This window comes from Vipera ursinii, assembly GCF_947247035.1.
Source record: "Vipera ursinii genome assembly, chromosome: 1".
Taxonomy (NCBI): Eukaryota; Metazoa; Chordata; class Lepidosauria; order Squamata; family Viperidae; genus Vipera; species Vipera ursinii.
Window position 1 is genome coordinate 305046741 of NC_139512.1, and position 20558 is coordinate 305067298.

The 20558-nt window shown below is 38.5% G+C and overlaps 1 protein-coding gene across 1 annotated transcript in view; it reads left to right on the forward strand.

The window, feature by feature from the left end:
- The window catches only part of NVL (nuclear VCP like), a 63259-nt gene extending 43536 nt beyond the window's left edge, over positions 1-19723 (forward strand). Inside the window, exons 20-23 of the mRNA XM_083351749.1 lie at positions 6600-6676; positions 10016-10104; positions 12668-12738; positions 18929-19723. Of these exons, the coding sequence (XP_083207875.1) occupies positions 6600-6676; positions 10016-10104; positions 12668-12738; positions 18929-18973 (282 nt within the window). The 3' untranslated portion in view covers positions 18974-19723. The remainder of the gene's footprint in view (positions 1-6599; positions 6677-10015; positions 10105-12667; positions 12739-18928) is intronic.
- Positions 19724-20558: the final 835 nt, after the last annotated feature.

Below are 20558 nucleotides of genomic sequence, written 5' to 3' on the forward strand. Positions count from 1 at the left end.
CAAATGTCAGCATTGAAATATAAATGTCATGAACATTCAGTACTTCATGTACTGCTTGTTTTTTAATTGCATAGATTTGCCACTATGCAACTTACAACACATATGGAGAAAGGCCAACAGACTTCATAAATTATGGCATTGTCTATTGAACGTGGGTTCTCTCTTCTGATGGGAACAAGAACTGCATAAATATTGCACAAATTATATCCATCTCATGTTGGCCATCACAAATACTTCTTTGTGCCAGATGGAACAGAGCTGAAGGAAAAACAAACTTGATGTTTATATTGTGCTAAGCAGGCCAAGTGTGGCGGCCTTTGGCCTCAGGAGTGAAAGTCCTCTTTCTGGAACCTTGTCTGATCATGACTCATGAAAATTGATAATAGAATTTCTTGGCTCTTCTGAGGTAGAAAATAAATATGGTTGAAAAAAGAACATGAGTCTTAGGCTTATCAATAAGAAGTAGCACCAGTTTATTCTGTATTGGTTAGTTTCTTGTACATAGTTAAATTAACACTTTTAAGAAGGGTTCACACAAACTTGACCAGATTCACAGAAGAATTACAAGAATGAACATGTTACAAAAAGAAAACCTTTGAAAAAGAGATTGAGAGGGATATGTAAATATTTTTTGAATTATTGAAAAAATGCCATATAGTAGGAGGCCAGAACCTGTCCTCTGATGTTCCACAATTTAGAAATAATGTGTACTCTTTGCATCTCCTAAGCAAACATGATTCCTAAAATAAACCTATCTCATTTTTAACAAAACAAACCTTTCCCCATGTATTACATACAGCATGGCCCCACTACTTAGCAGGTCCTGGAAGGGGCATACCTAACCCTTAGCAACTTAAAGGAGGCCTATGATAATATGGCTTAGCCGGAGGAGAGAATCCAGCCAATGTGGTTCATATTTTGTGTATACAGTTGCAAGAAAAAGTATGTGAACCCTTTGGGATTACGTGGAGTTTTGCATGAATTGGCCATAAAATGCACTCTAAACGTCATGTAAGTCACAACAATAGAAAAACACAGTCTGCTTAAAATAATACTACACAAACATTAGCTGTTGTCATGTTTTAATTGAACATAAGATGGAAACATTCACAGTGCAGGGTGGAAAAAGTATGTGAACCTTTGGACTTAATAACTGGTTGACCCTCCTTTGGCAGCAACCACCTCAACCAAACGTTTCCTGTAGTTGCAGATCAGACCTGCACAATGATCTGGAGTAATTTTGGACCACTCCTCTTCACAAAACTGTTTCAGTGTAGCAATATTCTTGGGATGTCTGGAGTGAATCGCTCTCTTAAGGTCATGCCACAGCATTTCAATCGGGTTGAGGTCAGGACTCTGACTGGGCCACTCCAGAAGGCGTATTCTGTTCTGTTGAAGCCATTGTTTTGTTGAATTACTTGTATGCTTTGGGTCATTGTCCTGTTGCATCACCCATTCTCTGCGGAGCTTCAGTTGGCGGACAGATGGTCGTACGTTTTCCTGCAAAATGTCCTGATAAACTCTGGAATTCATTTTCCCATCAATGACAACAATCCGTCCAGGCCCTGAGGCAGCAAAGCAGCCCCAAACCATGATGCTCCCTCCGCCATGTTTTACAATGGGGATGAGGTTTTGATGTTGGTGTGCTGTGCCTTTTTTTCTCCACACATAGTATGTTTTTCCCAAACAACTCAATTTTGGTTTCATCTGTCCACAGGAGATTTTGCCAGTAGTGCTGTGGAACATCCAGGTGCTCTTTTGCAAACTTCAAAGGTGCTGCAATATTTTTTTGGACAGCAATGGCTTCCTCCGTGGTGTCCTCCAATGTACTCCATTCTTGTTTAATGTTTTCCTTATTGTAGATGTGTCAACAAAAATGTTAGCATGTGCCAGAGATTTCTGTAGGTCTTTAGCTGACACTCTAGGACTCTTCTTTACCTCATTAAGCATTATGCGCTGTGCTCTTGCAGTCATTTTTACAGGACGACCACGCCTAGGGAGAGTAGCAACAGTGCTAAACTTTCTCCATTTGTAGACAGTCTGTCTTACCGTGGACACATGAACATCAAGGCTTTTGGAGATACTTTTGTAAACCTTTCCAGCTTCATGCAAGTCAACAATTCTTGATCGTAGGTCTTCTGAGAGCTCTTTTCTGTGAGGCATGGTTCACATCAGACAGTGCTTCTTGAGACCAGTAAACCCAAAACAGGTGTGTGTTTTTAAAGGGCAGGACAGCTTTCAGCGACACATCCAATATCATCACACTGATTGGAGTCAAGGTTGGCTCACTCCTGGCTCCAATTAGCTCTTGGAGAAGTCATTAGGCTAGGGGTTCACATACTTTTTCCACCCTGCACTGTGAATGTTTCCATCTTATGTTCAATTAAAACATGACAACAGCTAATGTTTGTGTAGTATTATTTTAAGCAGACTGTGTTTTTCTATTGTTGTGACTTACATGACGTTTAGAGCGCATTTTATGGCCAATTCATGCAAAACTCCACATAATCCCAAAGGGTTCACATACTTTTTCTTGCTGCTGTAAATGAGAGTCAGTGTTTATAGCATGGCTTACAGATAATTCTTATTTAGCAACTGCCTTGTTTAGCAGCCATTTTTAGTTACAACAATGGTGGCAACTGTCCAGTTGGCGAATCCAGAAAAAGAAACTCCTGGGACATTATTTTACCAAGACTATAAAACTTTAATGAATAAACCACATTGTCACAGAAGAAGTGAAACCAGTTGTGGATTTCCTGTGCAAAAGCAAGCATAGTTAATTCCCCTTTATGGGCCACCCCGTCCAGTATGTCCACCAATCACTTCTGTTCATTTTGGGAATGAGTCAGCTATGCTCAGACATCTGCTCTGTGTCCGAGATGGAAGCAATGTCTCATGAGAGCTGATGGATGCTTGGATGCCATTCCCCCCTTCCCTTGCATTCCATTCCACCCCTTTCCCTTTTTCTGTCAAGCTGCAAATGAAGCAAAATGTAGGTGAAAGTACGAGTCAGTGTTGACATGCCGCCCCCCCAGAAGAAGGGTAGACTGGAAACAACAATAAAAATACATACACATTATTACTTAAGCCGTACTATTACTACATTCCTTATTGGGGCCGTTGAGGGTACCTAGTTTGAAACTTCTTAACTTACCTGCTGCCTTCATATCTGGAGCAGCCACCCACTCAGCGTCTGCTAACAGGTAACCTTTCCACAGAACTATTGTAATTTTTTTTCCCTTGTGATATCTGGAGTCAAGGATCTTTTTGATCTCCTAATGCTCCTCTCCCTTAACTAGGATGGGAGAAGTGGTTTTTTCACTGGCCTAATCATGCAAGGAGTAAGTTGATTATTTATTTTAATTAGAATTATTCTTTATGTTAAAATATCATTTTCAATTCTCTGTGACATGAGGAGCAGCTTTTCTTCTCCAAAATCCTTGGAAACTCTGTCCCTCAACACTATTCCTCTCACAGCATAGCAGGGAATCTCTTTCTGTGTGTAAAAAGAGGAGTAATAGAGACCCTAAGGAATTAAATAACAGAAATTCTTTGCATTAAGACACTGCCAATGTCTTAAAGCAATTGCTTACTTGTTGTTTTTTCAAAAATGACATGAGAAGGGTTGGCCAACCAAATTCAGCCGATGGACCAGAGGTTCTCCATCATTTATTATATTGGTAGAAAAACCTGCAGAGGCAAGAATTTTGCCTATGGCATTTATTACCCAATCTCTATCTAAAACAAGTCCCATCAGCTGCATGGAATAAACTTTTAATTAGAAAGCCAGATTTAATCTTTTAGTTAGAGACTTCCTCTATGCATACTGTTCAGAACTACAAAGATCTGAAGAGATAACCATTCAAGAGCCCTACCCTCTGCGCTTTATGTCAGATCATCTAGACCTAGGCTTCTGACTTTCTGCCAACTTCCCATTGTTTATGGAAAACTGGCAGGGAACATTACATGACTGTAGAGATCCTGCAACAGCCAGAACTTTTGAATTATCACTAATTGTCATACTTATCATAAAATTGAACGGTCATTGAACTAGTAGTCATTAAAGAAGGATTCCCTGTACTTCTTCCATGAGTTCAGACTCATAGCTCAGGAGTGTAGATAATTATAGCATTGCTCCTACAAAATGCTTTTGGTATAATTTAACTTTACATCCCCGTCTTTAAACCAAAATAAAGACCAAGCCCAAATAATATGTGTTAATTCTTTTAAACATCTCCAGCATAAAAAGTCTGATAGCCAATGTTTCTTAAATAACCACAGGGATGTCCAGTAAACATGAAAGTTTTTTTAATAAATTAGTTCCATTTTAAAGTTATAAGTCCCTAGAGTTCAATTCTAAATTTCAATTAGAATCCTATTCTAAATTTATAAGACCTTAGAATTCTATTCCTTAGAAAGTCAGGTTTTTTTAAAAAGTAAAATAGGATATTCCAGTTCTTAGTTCCAGATTTCTTGTAAATTACCAATGTTTATCTTCAAAATCCTCTTCAACACTTTGAATAAATGCACTGTAGTTTTAAGTTCCTCTGAGATATTTTCAATATACCTTATAACTTAGAAGGTTGCCAATGTACCAAACCCAAATTCAGTAATCAACAAACATTTTAATTTGGGTATGTTACAGCTAAGCTATTTCAGACAATCCAAATTCCTTTTTTTAGTGATGCAATCCTTTTAAAAAAACTTAAAGATCAATTCATCTAAATATTTTTGCCTATATCCTAAAAAATGGCTTCCATATTAAAATTATGATTATCCCAAAGAGTTAGTTTGTCATAAGAACCAAGATCAAGCTTAACACTCATTCTAGTATCTTCCAAATATATTTTGCTACTTTTAAAGCAGGAAAAATGGTGGCATGCTGATTAAAATGAATGAGTTGGGTGGCCATATAAATCTTAAGAAATTGAATTTTTAAAAAATTTGAACCAAGTATTTGACAGATTTTCAGAGGTCATATAATTTGTGCCCATATTAATATTTATTCCTTCTTAAATTAGTCTCATTCCATTCAAAAATTGGAGTCAAGCTATAAATCAGGTGATGGAAGTTGGAAAGTTACAACCTCCTCTCGTATGAAAATATATCCAATAAGACTTGGGAGCAATGATCTTGGATCTGATCTTGAAGAATTTTGGAGACCAATATTTCCAGAACCAAATTAAATAAAAGATAAAGGACTGCCTTCTTGAGTTCCACAATGTATTAGTAAGCGAAAAATTATACCATTCGTGATAAACTTAGCCAAGGGACTTTAATACTCTATTCTTAACTGGTTTATAAAAACAGAAGTAAATCCATTCTTTTTCTTAAACATGTTCAAAAAATATCCAAAGCCTTTTCAGCTGCTAGATGCCAGAAAACTAGATCAAATTTCTCAAATTGAATTGCAAAAAATATTTACCAACTGCCTGCTATTACAAGATTAGATTTTTTTTAATAAAACTGGATTGTGCAAAGTAAGCTAAAGAAGGAAATAACCTCTGTACTAAGGTTATAATCAAAAATTTATTATCTGCATCTAAGAAAGATATTGAACAATAACCAGTACAACTAGTTGGAACTTTGCTCAGTTTCTCTATTACTGCTAAGCTTGTAAGCCGCCCTGAGTCTTCAGAGAAGGGTGGGATATAAATGGAATTAAAATTTAAAAAAAAACTGCTGTATACAGTTCCTGAAACAAGGCGGGAGATTTATGTTTCATGCAAGCCTCACTAAATATATGTTAGAACCAGTTTAATTTATTGACTAAGGCATTGGGCTATAAATTATGATACTTTGAATTCTTGGGCATGAAACTAATTTGGTGACCCTGTGCTCTCTCGGCCTTAAGAAGGAAGCAGTGGCAAACTGTTTCTGAAACATCTTGTCAAGTAAACTGCAGGGACAAGTCTAGGCAGTTACCAAGAGTCAACACTGACTTGAACACGAATATTTATGCGTTCCATTTCCATAAAAGTCATAATATCATTTTATCAAAAATCAATCTGCATCAGTAGCCGCTTTCATAAATAATTTCTTGTAACATTAATGGTACGACTAGGTTGTCCCAATGGGAAATTTCTTGGGAAATAATTAGGTTTATTTTATTTTAAAAAATATAAATGGAGGACACTCATGCATATGTCATATGTACAGTACACATGGAGTGGGGCTTCAACACAACAGCCCAACACTGCTTTCATCAATTTGTCCACCACCCACCTCCACTAGTGCTACTGTTGGCCATATGGAACAGGGCCTTTTCAGTGAAGTATTCCAGCAATGAAACTCTCTCAGAGGAATATAGTTCTCTTCCATTTATATTGTTACTAGTTGTTTTGTTCAACTTCACTGTTGTATGATGACATTTTTTCCAATGGTTATTTTCAAAATAGAATGTTATTTTTCTCTTGCTTTAAAACTTGCTAGCTGTGATGGTTTAACATCTGTAAACTTAACTTATTATCTTGAATTATTGGTCTCTTTGGGAAGCTTTCACATTCAAAATGCAACTCAGAAATCTTATATATAAAATAAATAATCAGTGTGATTTCTCATAAGTATCAAAGTCATTGAATGTCTTTTTATGGTTACAGGATGGAACTCTACCCCCACTTGATATTGATGTCCACCTGGAAGAAATTGCTTACAATCCCTCTTGTGATTGTTTTACGTGAGTAGTATCCTATTTGGAATCAGTTTTGAAAGCAGATAAAGGAATGTGTATGCTTTGGAACAGACTTGTTCAGAATTAATAGTTTGGTTAATTGCAGGGAAGAAGGATCATTTCCAGCAGAACATGTGAGTCACAGGATGATATATGTATTATTCATGTACAAGGCTGCATTAGTAGAATCTGCACTTTACTTACACTTATATTGAATCTTTCAACATGGTGGTAGATTTTGCTTGTATTATAAACATGTAGTGCTCAAAATTAGAAACAAATATAAGTGCAGAGATTTCTTAGCTTTTCACCTCTTACATCCTAGATCTTTTTTAAAAAATAAAATCCTTGAAAGTAGCCTGGCCTTTAGGTCATATTTCCTTGCTTCCATTATAGACTTCTATGTATATTTATTTCATTAAATTGGTATCAAACTATGGCAGAAGCATTTATTAAATCAAGTATAGCCTGCTCTCCATGCTGTTTTGAGAAAAAAAAATAATTCAGTAAAACCATTGCATTTTTAAATTTCATTTTTATTGTACAGGTTAATCTATTGGCATGTTAGCTTTAGACAAAAGAGTGTTGATTGTCATTAATAACTTTTTGAGTGGGACAGAAGGCCTCCTTGTTTAAAAGAGGCAATTATTAAATTATTAGACCTCTACTTAAAACTTAAAACAGAATGAGCACCTGTTACTCGTCCCAGCTTCTGCCAACCTAGCAGTTCAAAAGCACGTAAAAATGCAAGTAGAAAAATAGGGATCACTACGGTGGGAAGGTAACAGCGTTCCGTGCGCCTTTGGTGTCTAGTCATGCTGGCCACATGACCACGGAGACATCCTCAGACAAGCGCTGGCTCTTCGGCTTTGAAACAGAGATGAGCACCGGCCCCTAGAGTTGGAAAAGACTAGCATGCATGTGCGGGGGAACCTTTACCTTTACCTTTTACTTAAAACTTCAGCACTGGATTACTCTGAGATCAGCAACTGTAAGGATCATGTGAAAAAAGAATTGTCTCTTTTCCATTGGGTTCAGTTCTAGAGAATAGAGAATATCTTGACTCATTTCAGAATGACTCAGAGCTTTAATGCATTTCTTTACTAGATTTATATCCCTTTATTTTCTGCAACTGTGTGTCTAATGTTCCCTTCCTCTGTTTTCTCAAGAACCATTCCATGAGATGGATTAAGCTGAGTCAGAGTGATTGGTCCAAGGTTATCCAGCTGACTTCTGTGCCTAAAACAAGATTAAAACTCCTAGTTTCTAGGCCAACACCATAACTGTTATACTATAAAATGGCTCTGTTTGGTATCAGTGAGCCTGATCTTTATTTGGATATTATGGGAGAAGTGTGATTCTAGTGATTTGAAGATTGCTGTGATATCTTTCTCTGATGCCTTTTTTGTAAACTAAATATACCAAATTCTTTAACTGTTCTTTATGGAGCTTTTTTCGGAACCTTTACCATCTTGCTAGCACTCCTGTGAACTAATTCCAATTTGTCACTGTCCTCTTTCACTAGAGGTGTTTAGAACCGGCCACAGTGTCCCAAATGGGATCTGATCAGGATAGAATAAAGTAGAGCATTTGCTTCCAATGATGTAGATTCTGTTGTTTGATCAATGCACTTCCAAATAGCATTTCCTTTATTGCATCAGCATAATTCTGCTAGCTCATGTTTAGCATGTGCTTGTCAAGGACTTCAGTTTTCTTTCACATATGCTACTGCCAGATCAATCCTTCACTACTCTTAAGATAAGATAAGATAAGATAAGATAAGATAAGATAAGATAAGATAAGATAAGATGATAAGATAAGATAAGATAACCTTTATTGTCATTTTTTTTTACTGTGGGCACAATGGGACACAGCAAAAACGAAATTTAGTTGCCTGCTCTCAAAGTGAAATACATACATGACACATACGTAAACATACTATATACAACATATGTATAGACCCACAACCCTACATTTTTGTTGTTAGCTGCGAAGTCGTGTCCGACCCATCGCGACCCTATGGACAACATTCCTCCAGGCCTTCCTGTCCTCTACCATCTTCTGGAGTCCATTTAAGCTCACGCCTACTGCTTCAGTGACTCCATCCAGCCACCTCATTCTCTGTCGTCCCCTTCTTCTATTGCCCTCGATCTTCCCCAGCATTAGGCTCTTCTCCAGGGAGTCCTTCCTTCTCATTAGGTGGCCAAAGTACTTGAGTTTTAGCTTCAGGATCTGGCCTTCTAAAGAGCAGTCAGGATTGATCTCCTCTAGGACTGACCGGTTTGATCGCCTTGCAGTCCAAGGGACTCGCAGGAGTCTTCTCCAGCACCACAGTTCAAAGGCCTCAATTCTTTGGCGCTCAGCCTTTCTTATGGTCCAACTTTCACTACCATACATTGCAAACAACCCTACATATATATAACAAATAAATACTAAATACTGTCCATCTTGAATATATAACGGAAGGAGGAAGCCTGAGAGTTCACAAGGTTAATGCTGTATGGAATGAAACTATGGCTGAACCTTGTGCTTTATATTTTTCCCACCCAGATGCAGAACTCTTCATGTTGTATTAAATTCCATTCTATTTATTTCAGCCCACTCCAGTTACTCTAGATCTTTTTGAATCTCCTCTCCCTTATTTATTATCCACCCCTTCAACTTTTCTGTCTTCTGCAAAGTCTGAACTCTGTCATTCAAGCTGCAGATAAAAATGTTAAACGGCACATGAGGTATGACATGACCCTATGGCATGCCCCTTGATAATCTAATGTCTTTATTGGCAACCTAGAATGAGAAGGAAATTGGCTGCAGCTATGCTCATTTGTAGAGTTGGGATGGATTTTGATTTTGGATCTACAGCGACCCAGATATTTCAGTTATTACAGAACTTAGTAGGCCAATTGGTCTGTGGAAAAATAGCATTTATCTGTGCTACAAGCATTTACAATGTCTACCAGGTTATCCCAATGCAATATAGAATTCAACCCTATTGAATATACTGGATTCACTTAACATGTGGTTCACTTAGCCATGTGATTTGCTTAATGGCCGTGGTGACTGGCTCTATGACCATTGTAAAATTGAGTCATGTCACATGGTACCTCAACTTATGACCACAACTTTTGACTGAAATTCTAGGTGAATTTCCAAATTAGTAATTCATTTTTAAGTTTATCTGCCTATCTTGCAGCTAGTAACAAGATTATAAGATAACAGATACACTTATCAAACAAAGGAACAGGCTGTTACCATCGAATACTAGCAATTATTTGGTTATATTTTTGTGTTTTCTTAATGATTTTTGTCTTAGTATAATGGCTTTTCTATTTTTTTTCTTTATAGGGGAGCAGATCTTTCAGCTCTAGTGCGAGAAGCTTCTGTTTGTGCCCTAAAACAGCAAATGACCATGTCCAGTCCTGCAAACAAGAACAGTAAGGAAGGGGAAAGAGCATATTATCACTTAAGGCAGACTTTCTTAATCACCAGATGTTAAAGAACCTTTGCATGTTTTCATTATTTTATTTCAGAGTTCCAACAAAAACTGCAGGATTGTTATACGATTGTTCTAAACTAAAAACACATTAAAAACAGTGAAAGGAAGTTATTAATTAAAGGTTTGGTAGGCATGAAAATTTTAGTATTTCTTTGTCTACACTGGGCTGTCTAACACTATTTGTTGTTGTTTTTTTAAAAAAATCTGTAAATATGAATGAAAAAGGGGATGACATATCCAAAATACTGAAATGTATATTGGTTGACCCTGACAGCACTGACCCTCTGTAAAAAGTGGTAAAATGAAGGATGCTGTTGCAAAACTAAGAAGCTAGTGTTAGAGGCAGTCTAGAAAAGAGTTGAGCATGAAACATTGGACAGCCTTCACTGGTCAAAATAGTAGACAGTTAGGAACTTAACTGAACTAAGGATATGATTTAGAATAAAACACTGATAAGTAGAACCCTCTTTGGTGCAAGAAAAAATGAAGAAATGTAGCTGAAATTTCATTTTGGCATGCAAGAGATGCTCTTGCTAAATAGAAACTTGAACAAGCAGTATAATTCAAGCAAACTTTTCCATTTCTGTCTCTTTTCCACCAATCATTAATAAACAAATCTTTGGTAATGTTTACTTGAAGACTTTGTGAAATAAGCCTGTGATGTTTGACCTCCAGTATAATTGCCTGCTTTGTTTGCAGACACTGTAGAGCAATGAAGAATCAAGAGGTTATAGAAACTAAATTACTCTCACCTAAATATTTTCAAGCAGTTTCCTCTCAGTATGATTTATATATAAGTAATTTGGATTCATTTCTAAACGATGTGACATCTGTTTTCAGATTTAAGATTGAAGACAAATCATGAAACGAAGAGGATTAGCTAGTTCTTTTTTATTAATGCCAACAGATCAAAGATTTCCACAATTAACATTTGCATTCTATAGTAATGCAATCTCTTTGAAGGCTAGGACCTAGGTTTTAAATTAATTAAAAGGAAAAGTTTACTGTGCTGCTTTGCTATGATGGTTTTAACTGGGTTTGATCTAATGAACATCTTCATATGGTTTTGTGGGTGTGTTTGTATCCAAAACAGTGTTTTCCAAGTTGCACTTGTGCCTCTGGTTTTCTTGCTATAGTTCATTTTTTGTAGGCAAACCGTAGGAAGAATAAAATTTAATCACTTTAGCTGGGAATGCAGATTTGGATTAGATTAGAAATAATCATATCATTGCAGTTAATCCTTGACTTACAACCACAAATGCAACCAAAATATCCATTGTTAAGCAAAGTGGTTGTTAAGTGAGTCGTGCTCAATTTTATGACCTTTTTTGCCACAGTTGTTAAGCGAATCACTGCTGCGGTTAAGTGAATCACAGTCATTAAGGAATTCTGATTTCCCTCTTTGACTTTGCTTGTCAAAAGTCTACTGAGAAGGTCACAGGTGGTGATCGCTTGACCCCCAGGGTGCTGCAACCATTGTAAATACATTGTAAATATGCTGCTTGCCACATACCTGAATTTTGATCCAAATGATCATGGGATGCTATGTAAGTGCAAGGCCAGTTGTAACTTTTTAGAGTGCTGTTGAAACTTCGAACAGTCACTAATCAACTGGTTGTTAGTTGAGGACTACCTATACTATTTCCATTCATGGAGTTTTATGTATAAACAAGTTTTATAAAGTATCAGTTAGTAGGCAATGGCTAAGAAGAGTTCCAAGCAAGGTAGGCATAGAGCCTATGATTTTTTTTTTTTTTTAAAAAAAGGGGGGGGGAATGCATTAGTACTAATTTTAAAAACCAAACCCTGGTTTTATCACCTTTTAGCTGATGGTGATATTAAAATCCTGTGGTGAGTTATTTATGAAATACATCCTTATTTTTAATGGGGGCTCTCTGAGGAAGGAGAAAGGGCACATGTTAACTTCACTGTGTTTCAGAGCTGTCTTAATATATAAATCAGGGCAAAGTCTTAGTCACTTTTGAGCAGATACCTGTCCTCATTGAATAACCTGTGGCAAATAGTTGTTCCTGAACATGGGTGTTGTTTCTTTCCAGTTCCTATAGTTCGTGACATAGTGTGACTCAGCTCTTGCTGAGTGCTTGAAATAATTGTGGAATTGAAGTTTCTCACTTCTTTAAGCAGAAGGACTGTACAATAATGGTTACTGAATTAGTTGTGTGTGAAATTCTCAAACATCTTGATTTTTGCCTTCTCTTGATAAATCTGATAAACAAAATTGACTAGGGGATGTTTTCCCATTGAATTAGACCTGAGGTCGCACTCTGTTTTTTCAATAACTTCTTAACTCTAGCAAATCAACATGGAAATGCATAGAAAATAAGTAGAGAGAATAAGTAGTTTCTGTGGCAAATCATCTTATTAATAAAGAACTTCTTGTTTCTGTTTCCATTCTTAATTGTTCACCAACCTGCATTTTATTTTATCAGAGTTATCCTTTTTCTGCAATTACAGTGTTTATTGTACTATCATCTTCACAGGAGAAATTAGAGTTGGCAAAAAACATTTTGAAGAAGCTTTTAAGAAAGTGAAATCCTCTATAACTCCAAAGGTAAGAAATACTTTTAAATTTTCAATTGGTGACCCAAATCGTTCATAGAACATTGTAATGAAATATGCATGGCTTAGAGCTTCATACTTCTTTAAAATCTCATGTAATATGCCATAGATCAAATCTGAGTGAAATGCAAAATGCATCAAGTATCTTAATTATTCAAAGAATGATGCCTTTATTCACTTAAGTCTTCTGCCTAATGCCACATCTTTTTTTTTCAACTGTACTGGTGGTAAGTATTACTATTGCAGAAATGTTTTAGGAAGGAAGGTGTGGTTTTTGGAAGGATTATTTTTATGATAAATTCCCTCTTCTTCGTGGCAGCCCCTCAGATATTGGATGGATATTGGATTTTCCTTCTGCGCATGTCTAAGATGGCTGCTCGCTGGCTTCTGAGCTCCTAGTGCGGAGCGGTTTTCGGCTTTGCTGGGTTGCCATGGGGCTTTTTTGCCATCGTTTGGCCCCGGTTCAGTCGGAGCTATCGGTGGAGCGTTGGCGCCCTCCCCTGTCGAGATACAGCTTGGAATGACAGAGGACGGAGGAGAAGCCAAAGAGGTTGATTGTTTAGCTCACCGGTGAGAGGACGCTGGCGGCTGGGTGGGGCCGACTCGACTCGACTGTTTCCCTGTTTGTCCGAGCCGAGCAGAGCTGGGCCAAGTGATCTTGTGCCAGAATTTTGACTCTGCTTGTGCTTGCTTGTTTTTTTGAGACCAGGGTTGTGGCAGGGAAAGGGGGCTTTGATGTCGTTTCTCCCCCACCCCTCTGCCACTTGTCGAGTTCGGCTCCATGAGTGCAGTGGACCTGTGGGCATTGTGGTTGCGGCTATGGGGTCTGCTGCTGCTACTGCTGCTTTCTTCCTGCTGCGGAGGTTGCAGCTGCCCTTGTTGCCATGCCTAAATCCTGTTGTTTTGGGTCCGTCGCCATTGTCATCAGGCTGCCTCCCCTTTTTTGGACTTCATCACTTGTCAACATCATTTTGTCATCACTACCTTATGGCTTTTGCTGTCGCCGCCATTGATTACTCCACTTTACCATGATTATGGCTTTGGGACCTACCACAGGCTGACTTATCTCTTATCTCCATCTACTGGCACCCTCCATTATCCGATGTTACTGCTTCCCTCTATGCCACCTTATACTTTTCGAGAACTCTACTCGCTGCGAGATTCCCCCCTCTCGCAGGAGCGTCCATCTATCTTACATAAGATCTCTCTTGATGGGAAAAGATTTGGGTGTAGACGCAATATATTTTTTATATGTGGTGGTTTTGTGGAAAGGGTGAGGTTTTTTTGGATTAAAGTTTGGTGGAATATATAGAAGTCCAAATGGAGGTTAAAGTTTTGTTCGCAATCTTTTTTATTGTTTGGAATAATTATAGATGTGGTACTGGAAGAGGAACGGCCGACTACAGAAGAGTGGACTTTAAAGTTTTCTGATTTGGTTGAGGTGGCGAAGATTTTGGTTAATTTGAAAGATTATTTGTAAGAACGTTATATCATGGAATGGACAAAATGGATGGAGTCTATTTAGGACAAGTATAGGGTTGAGAAGTATTATATAGTATTTGAATAATTCTTTTTTCCTTTTTTTTTTCCTGTTTTTTTTTTCTCTTTCTATTTTGGGGTTTTTTTCTTGTTTTTAATGTATATTTAATATTATTAAGGTTTGTTTTATCCTATATAAGCTAGAAAGTGTTTCTTTTTTATTTTAGTTTTTTATATATATTTAATATTGCTAAGGTTTGTTTTATCTTATATAAGCTAGAGAGTGATGGATTTTAGAATTTATAGTTGTTAGTATATGGTTGCTTATGTTTGCCTTTCTTTTTTTCTTTTTATATATATACCTTGTATTCAGCTCTGGGAAGTCGGGGGGGAGGGGGGGAGGCGGGGGGGAGGAGGGAGGGGGGGAGGGGGGGAGGTAGGGGGGGAGGAGGGAGGGGGAAGGGGGGTTTTTAAAGGAAAATTGTATTTTAAAACTTTTCAATAAAAAAAAAATAAATATAAAAAAAAAAGATCTCTCTTGATGACGGGTTGTGGGACCCCGAGAGATGGCATGCCTCAAAGAAGAGTCTGGGGATTTTTATCTAGATTTTTATATAACATTTTAAGGGGATCCGGGAGGGAGGTGGCCCAAGGGATCCGGAATGAACTTGGGGAAGTTCAATCCGGACAGCAGTCTAGCAGTGCCTGGAGGTGGTGCAGGTCTGGATGGGAAGGAAAAGGCTCAGGCTGAACCCCTCCAAGACCGAGTGGCTGTGGATACCGGCATCTCGTATTGTCCATGTTCCACCTCTTTTGATGGGGGGGGAGGTATTGCCCCCCTCTGAAAGGGCTCGCAACTTGGGTGTCCTCCTGGATTCACGGCTTAACTTGGAGGATCATCTGGCTGCTGTGACCAGGGGGGCCTTCGCACGGGTTCGCCTGGTGCGCCAGTTGCGCCCCTTTGCCCTATGCACGGTCACCCATGCCCTTGTCACTTCTCGCCTGGATTACTGCAACGCTCTCTACATGGGGCTGCCCTTGAAGTGCACCCAGAGGCTTCAGCTGGTGCAAAATGCGGCCGCGCGGGTGCTTATGGGAGTTTCTCGATACTCCCATGTTACACCACTCCTGCGTGAGCTGCACTGGCTTCCGGTTGTCCGGGTGCGATTCAAGGTGCTGGTAATCACTTTTAAAGCCCTACATGGCTTAGGCCCTGGGTACTTGCGAGACCACCTGCTGCCATTATCAACCTCCCATCGCCCGGTTCGCTCCCACAGAGTTGGCCTCCTCAGGGTGCAGTCAGCTAAGCAATGCCGGTTGGCGACCCCCAGGGAGAGAACCTTCTCTGTGGGTGCACCGACCCTCTGGAATGAACTGCTGAGGATGGCCCCTGACCTTCGGTCCTTCCGCCGTGACCTGAAGACATGGATGTTCCAACAATCGGGCCTGGACTGACTGTAGTTTTAAATTTGGTTTTACTGGGTCTATTGTTATGTATTTACTTCATTGTTTAATTCTTTTTTTAAATTTTGTATTTTATGTTTTTAACTTTTTATTGTGAGCCGCCCTGAGTCCTTAGGGAGAAGGGCGGCATATAAATTTAATAAATTCAGTTCAAATTCAATTCAATTCCAATACAGGTAGTCTTCAGTTAATAGTAATTGGGACTGGAATTGCATTGCTAGGTGATACAGTTGTAAAATGCCACATTACTGCACCACTTAACAATAATTCTAACATGCTCGGTTGCCATTAAGGAAATCACTGTAGGTCCTTAAAAAGAGAAACCATGTCTACTGGCTTTCCTATTGACTTTGCTTGTTTGAAGCCAGCAAAGGTCCCAAATAATGACTATGGGATGCTGAAACATTCACAGTCATGTGATGCAAGTACCAGCGACAGCTGGAACGCTGAAAACCAGGTTATAAATACTGTCCGTTCAGTACCATTGCAAGTTCAAACAATTGCTGAATGAGTGGTTGTGAAGCAAGGATCACCTGTAAGCCCAACAGTGTAACAGTAGCCAACAAGGACTCTTTCAAGAATGTCATGTTCCATTAATGTAAAACGATGTTCTCCAGAACTGTTTGAGAACTTCTAGCCTGAACATTGGCATTTAGTAATATTTTGTAAGTTATTCCATTTATCAGTTTGAGTTTTATTATGCTTTTGTACCTGTTAACAATTAGACATTCTTGCAGCCTTTTGTTCAGCAAGTCTTCTAGAAATGTTTTTCTATTCCAGCCAGCTGTTGTCTCTCATTCTCCAATGTTAATAAGTAGAACGACTATTTACCTTACAGTTATGTTCTTTTTTATTTATCTCAATAACTATGTTACTATTATTCTATCCTAGCAAATATCTCCATAATTCAAAAAGGGAAATCCAAACATCTATTCTCTCTCTCCTAGCAATCTATCATCTATATCTATCTATCTATCTATCTATCTATCTATCTATCTATCTATCTATCTATCTATCTATCTATCATCTATCTATCTATCTATCTATCTATCTATCTATCTATCTATCTATCTATCTATCTATCTGAAATATAATATAATCTGTCCAGAATCACTGCAGCAATCCATACTAAGTATAATGTAAGTGTGTTAGCAGTATCTCAGACTGACTGGAGTAATTGAATTTTGAATTAGAATCAAATATATTTCATTAAAAACTCTGATATGTGTATGGGCAGGAGGGAGTTAATGTGATATATTTTATTTATTTATTTATAAGATTTATAACTCAAGTAATATCAGTCTGGGCAGTGTACAATTTAAAAACAAGCAATAAATCAAAGAAAGAAAGAACAAAAGCCACATAACAATAAACAATACACCTCAAGGAGAACCAAAAAACAATTCCCAGATCTGGGGGACACAAAATCTTTAGCCACTGAATTTGGCAACGTTGAGCCACAACCTGGTCTTTCCCATCCAATTATTGGAAATAACCTTGGTAACTTCACTTGGACAGCTGGGTAGTACCATCCGCATGTCAATAGTACCACACCAAACTGACAGATGACCCTACTGCGATAAGTTTGCAGATGATACCACCGTAGTGGGTCTTATTACAGGTGGGGATGAGACAGCATACAGGGGGAGGTACAAAAACTATCCATATGGTGTTTCAACAACAACTTGCACCTGAACATCGGCAAGACGAAAGAGATGGTGCTAGACTTCCGGAGGAAAAAAGAGGAACCTGTTCCACTTTACATCAGGGGCGGGGGGGCTGTGTGGAGAGAGTTTCCTCCTTTAAATTTCTGGGTACCTCTTACCTGGAAAGTTAATGCAACCCAGGTAGCCAGAAAGGCCCAACAGAGGCTTCACTTCCTCAGGGTCTTGCGGAAGAACAGGGTAGAACAAAGGCTAATGACCCTCTTTTACCGGTCTACTGTAGAGAGCGTCCTCTCGTACTGTATTGTGGTTTGGTATGCTGGTCTGACAGCCGCAGATAGGAAAGTATTACAGAGGGTGGTGAGCACAGCACAAGACATTGTGGGCTGTCCCCTGACACCACTGGATGACATCGCCAGGGCTCGCTGCCTTGGAAGAGTGAGGAAAATTCTCAGGGATGACTCACTCCCTGGTCAGTATCTCTTTACTCTCCTACCTTTGGGTAGGAGATATAGGAGTATAGCCAGCTGTACCAACAGGCTGAAGAACAGCTTTTATCCATGAGCTGTTAGGCTCTTGAACGGGAAATAATTTTATAAACTTTATGTATGATTGACTTGCGAGGCCGGCAGTGGCGTAGCATGGGTTGTCAGCACCCGGGCAAGGCAAGTAATTTGCACCCCCCCTCCATAGTGGGCGGCGACCCGGCGGCTCGGATCGGATTCGCACAGCCAGCACTGCAGTGAGAGAGAGTGAGTGAGCCAGGCAGGGGCAGAGAGCTGCAAGTGCGAGTGCGCCCCCCCAGATGTTGCGCCCAGTGCGGCCGGCCCCCCCTGCACCCCCCACGCTACGCCACTGGAGGCCGGTGTGTTGTGCAATTAGCTCACATGGTGTAATAAGATGGAGGAGGGTTTGTTGTCACTGTGAGTTGGGGGTGGGGGCACGAAGGGAGGCTCAACCAATCTCAATGTACACATGGTTGTACTTTGACAATAATGGTTCATTCATTCATGACTTCCCCCAGTGACTTCATGTAGATATTAAAAGGAGTGCAGAGGACATGATTGTCAGTCGCAAGACACTGCATTAGGAAAGCCTGATGTGGGTAGAGGTTTATTTAAAAAAAAGAAAAAAAACCTTCAGATCCTCACGTGACATGATTTTCCACAATATTGCTGATCTCAACACTTAGCTCCAACACTTAGCTCTCTTAATATTGACTTCTGAATTAAATTATAGCATTCTTCTACATTTTGATTACAGTTCTACTTTAACTGGTTTTTTAAGCAGCTTTTTAACAGAACAATGCAAAAATCTTACAGAGCATGTCTTGAAGTAGGGAACAGAGTATGCTGACAATAGGAACTGCTGAGACAGCAATCTGCATATTTTAATCTACTGATGTAACAGTGACCTTTCCCTTTGCTTCCCCTTCCAAATGGATAGCAAAATCACTGCCAATACACACGATTATATATTTCCTCCTGGAGGCAAAGTTAAAATTAAGCTAGTGCTTTAAAGTATTATATAATTAAAGGAGTTTTCAATTTTTTCTCCATTTATTGTCATTATTAGGATCAAATAATGTATGAAGAGCTGCGCCAATCACTGAACAGGTGACACTTGGATGACATAGAAGACTCCTCATGCTTGGCATGCATTCTCCTGATGGTTTTCCAGAAGGCCTTTTGTGATACAGAACATGGTCTCAGTTTTGTATGCCTATAATTTCAGAAAGGTTGAACTTCTTTTAAAGGATTTATGTGTTAAAGTATAAGCTAAGCTCTTCCTTTATCAGCAGGACTCTTTCAAAAGCCATTTCTGTGATAGAGCTCTCTGCCTGATATCGGGTGATCCAAGTCCTGAAAGACTATTTGAATGCCTAGGAATCTGTTGCCAAATAGCACAGTACACTTAGTAAGTGAATTGCTGATTTGCTATAAACTGCAAGTCCCCACCATCTATATTTCAAGTAAAGGACAATACAAAGTGTAGTCAGGCATTATAGCCTCCCCATGTAAGAACTACATGCTTGTATGTATTGTTAGATGATATAATAAATTAGGGTCAGCACAAGTATCTTTTATCACTTTTAAGAGTTTTTTTCCCCTTTGATTTAACAGTGCAAGCATAAAATACTTTTATTTAAAGTCTCTTGTTGATTGTTCACTTTCTGAAGAGGGTTCTGAATGTAAACCATGGAACACTGTGGGTGCCTGAGACACACTTTCTTTTGAAGCTTTGTCAGGGGTCACATGTAAACAGGTGGAAATAAAGTAAAGCCTTGTGTTTCCATTATCAACATGAGTTTTCTTTTATATATTGTGATGCAACTAAATTTAAATAATTCTAAAATGAGGTCGATTTTAAAATAAAATAAAGAACATAATAAAATTTAAGCCTTTGTTAACAATTTAACTTATAAACAGCTAGAAGTTGCTTTTGCTAAATATGCTTATGGGTCACTTAATTTACTAGAGCTCATGTTAGTTAGAGCTTTTATAAGGTGATACAGCACCTTGGGGTCTTGATGTTCTCTGAGCTTGGCTGTCTGCTTGCACATGTTTTGCTACCTAGCTAGGGAAACTTTATTGCTAAAAAGGAATGGGGCTTATTCTGTTTGTATAAAGATAGCACCATTGTTGAAACTAGGCAACAAAATATTTCCTCCTCATAATAACCAATACAGTTCTGCCAAATCAAGGGTCATTTGCAAATCTTCTACAGCAGGCATGTCAAACTCACGACATCATCCCATTGCCTGTAATGGGGTGGGTGTGGTTTCAGCGTGACGCATCTGGCCCACGAGCCGGCAGTTTGACATGCCTGTTCTACATCATGTGGAACGTAGAACTAAGGAGAAATTTCCTGACAGTTAGAACAATTAATCAGTGGAACAACCTGCCTCCAGAAGCAGTGAATGCTCCAATACTGGATGTTTTTAAAAAGAGACTGGACAGCCATTTGTCTGAAATGGTATAGGGTTTCCTGCCTGAGCAGGGGGTTGGACTAGATAATAATAATAATAATAATAATAATAATAATAATAATAATAATAATAATAATAATAATAATAATAATAATAATAAATAATAATAATAACAATAATAATAATAATAATAATAATAATAATAATAATAATAATAATAATAATAATTTTATTTATATACCGCCCTTCTCCCGAAGGACTCAGGGCGGTGAACAG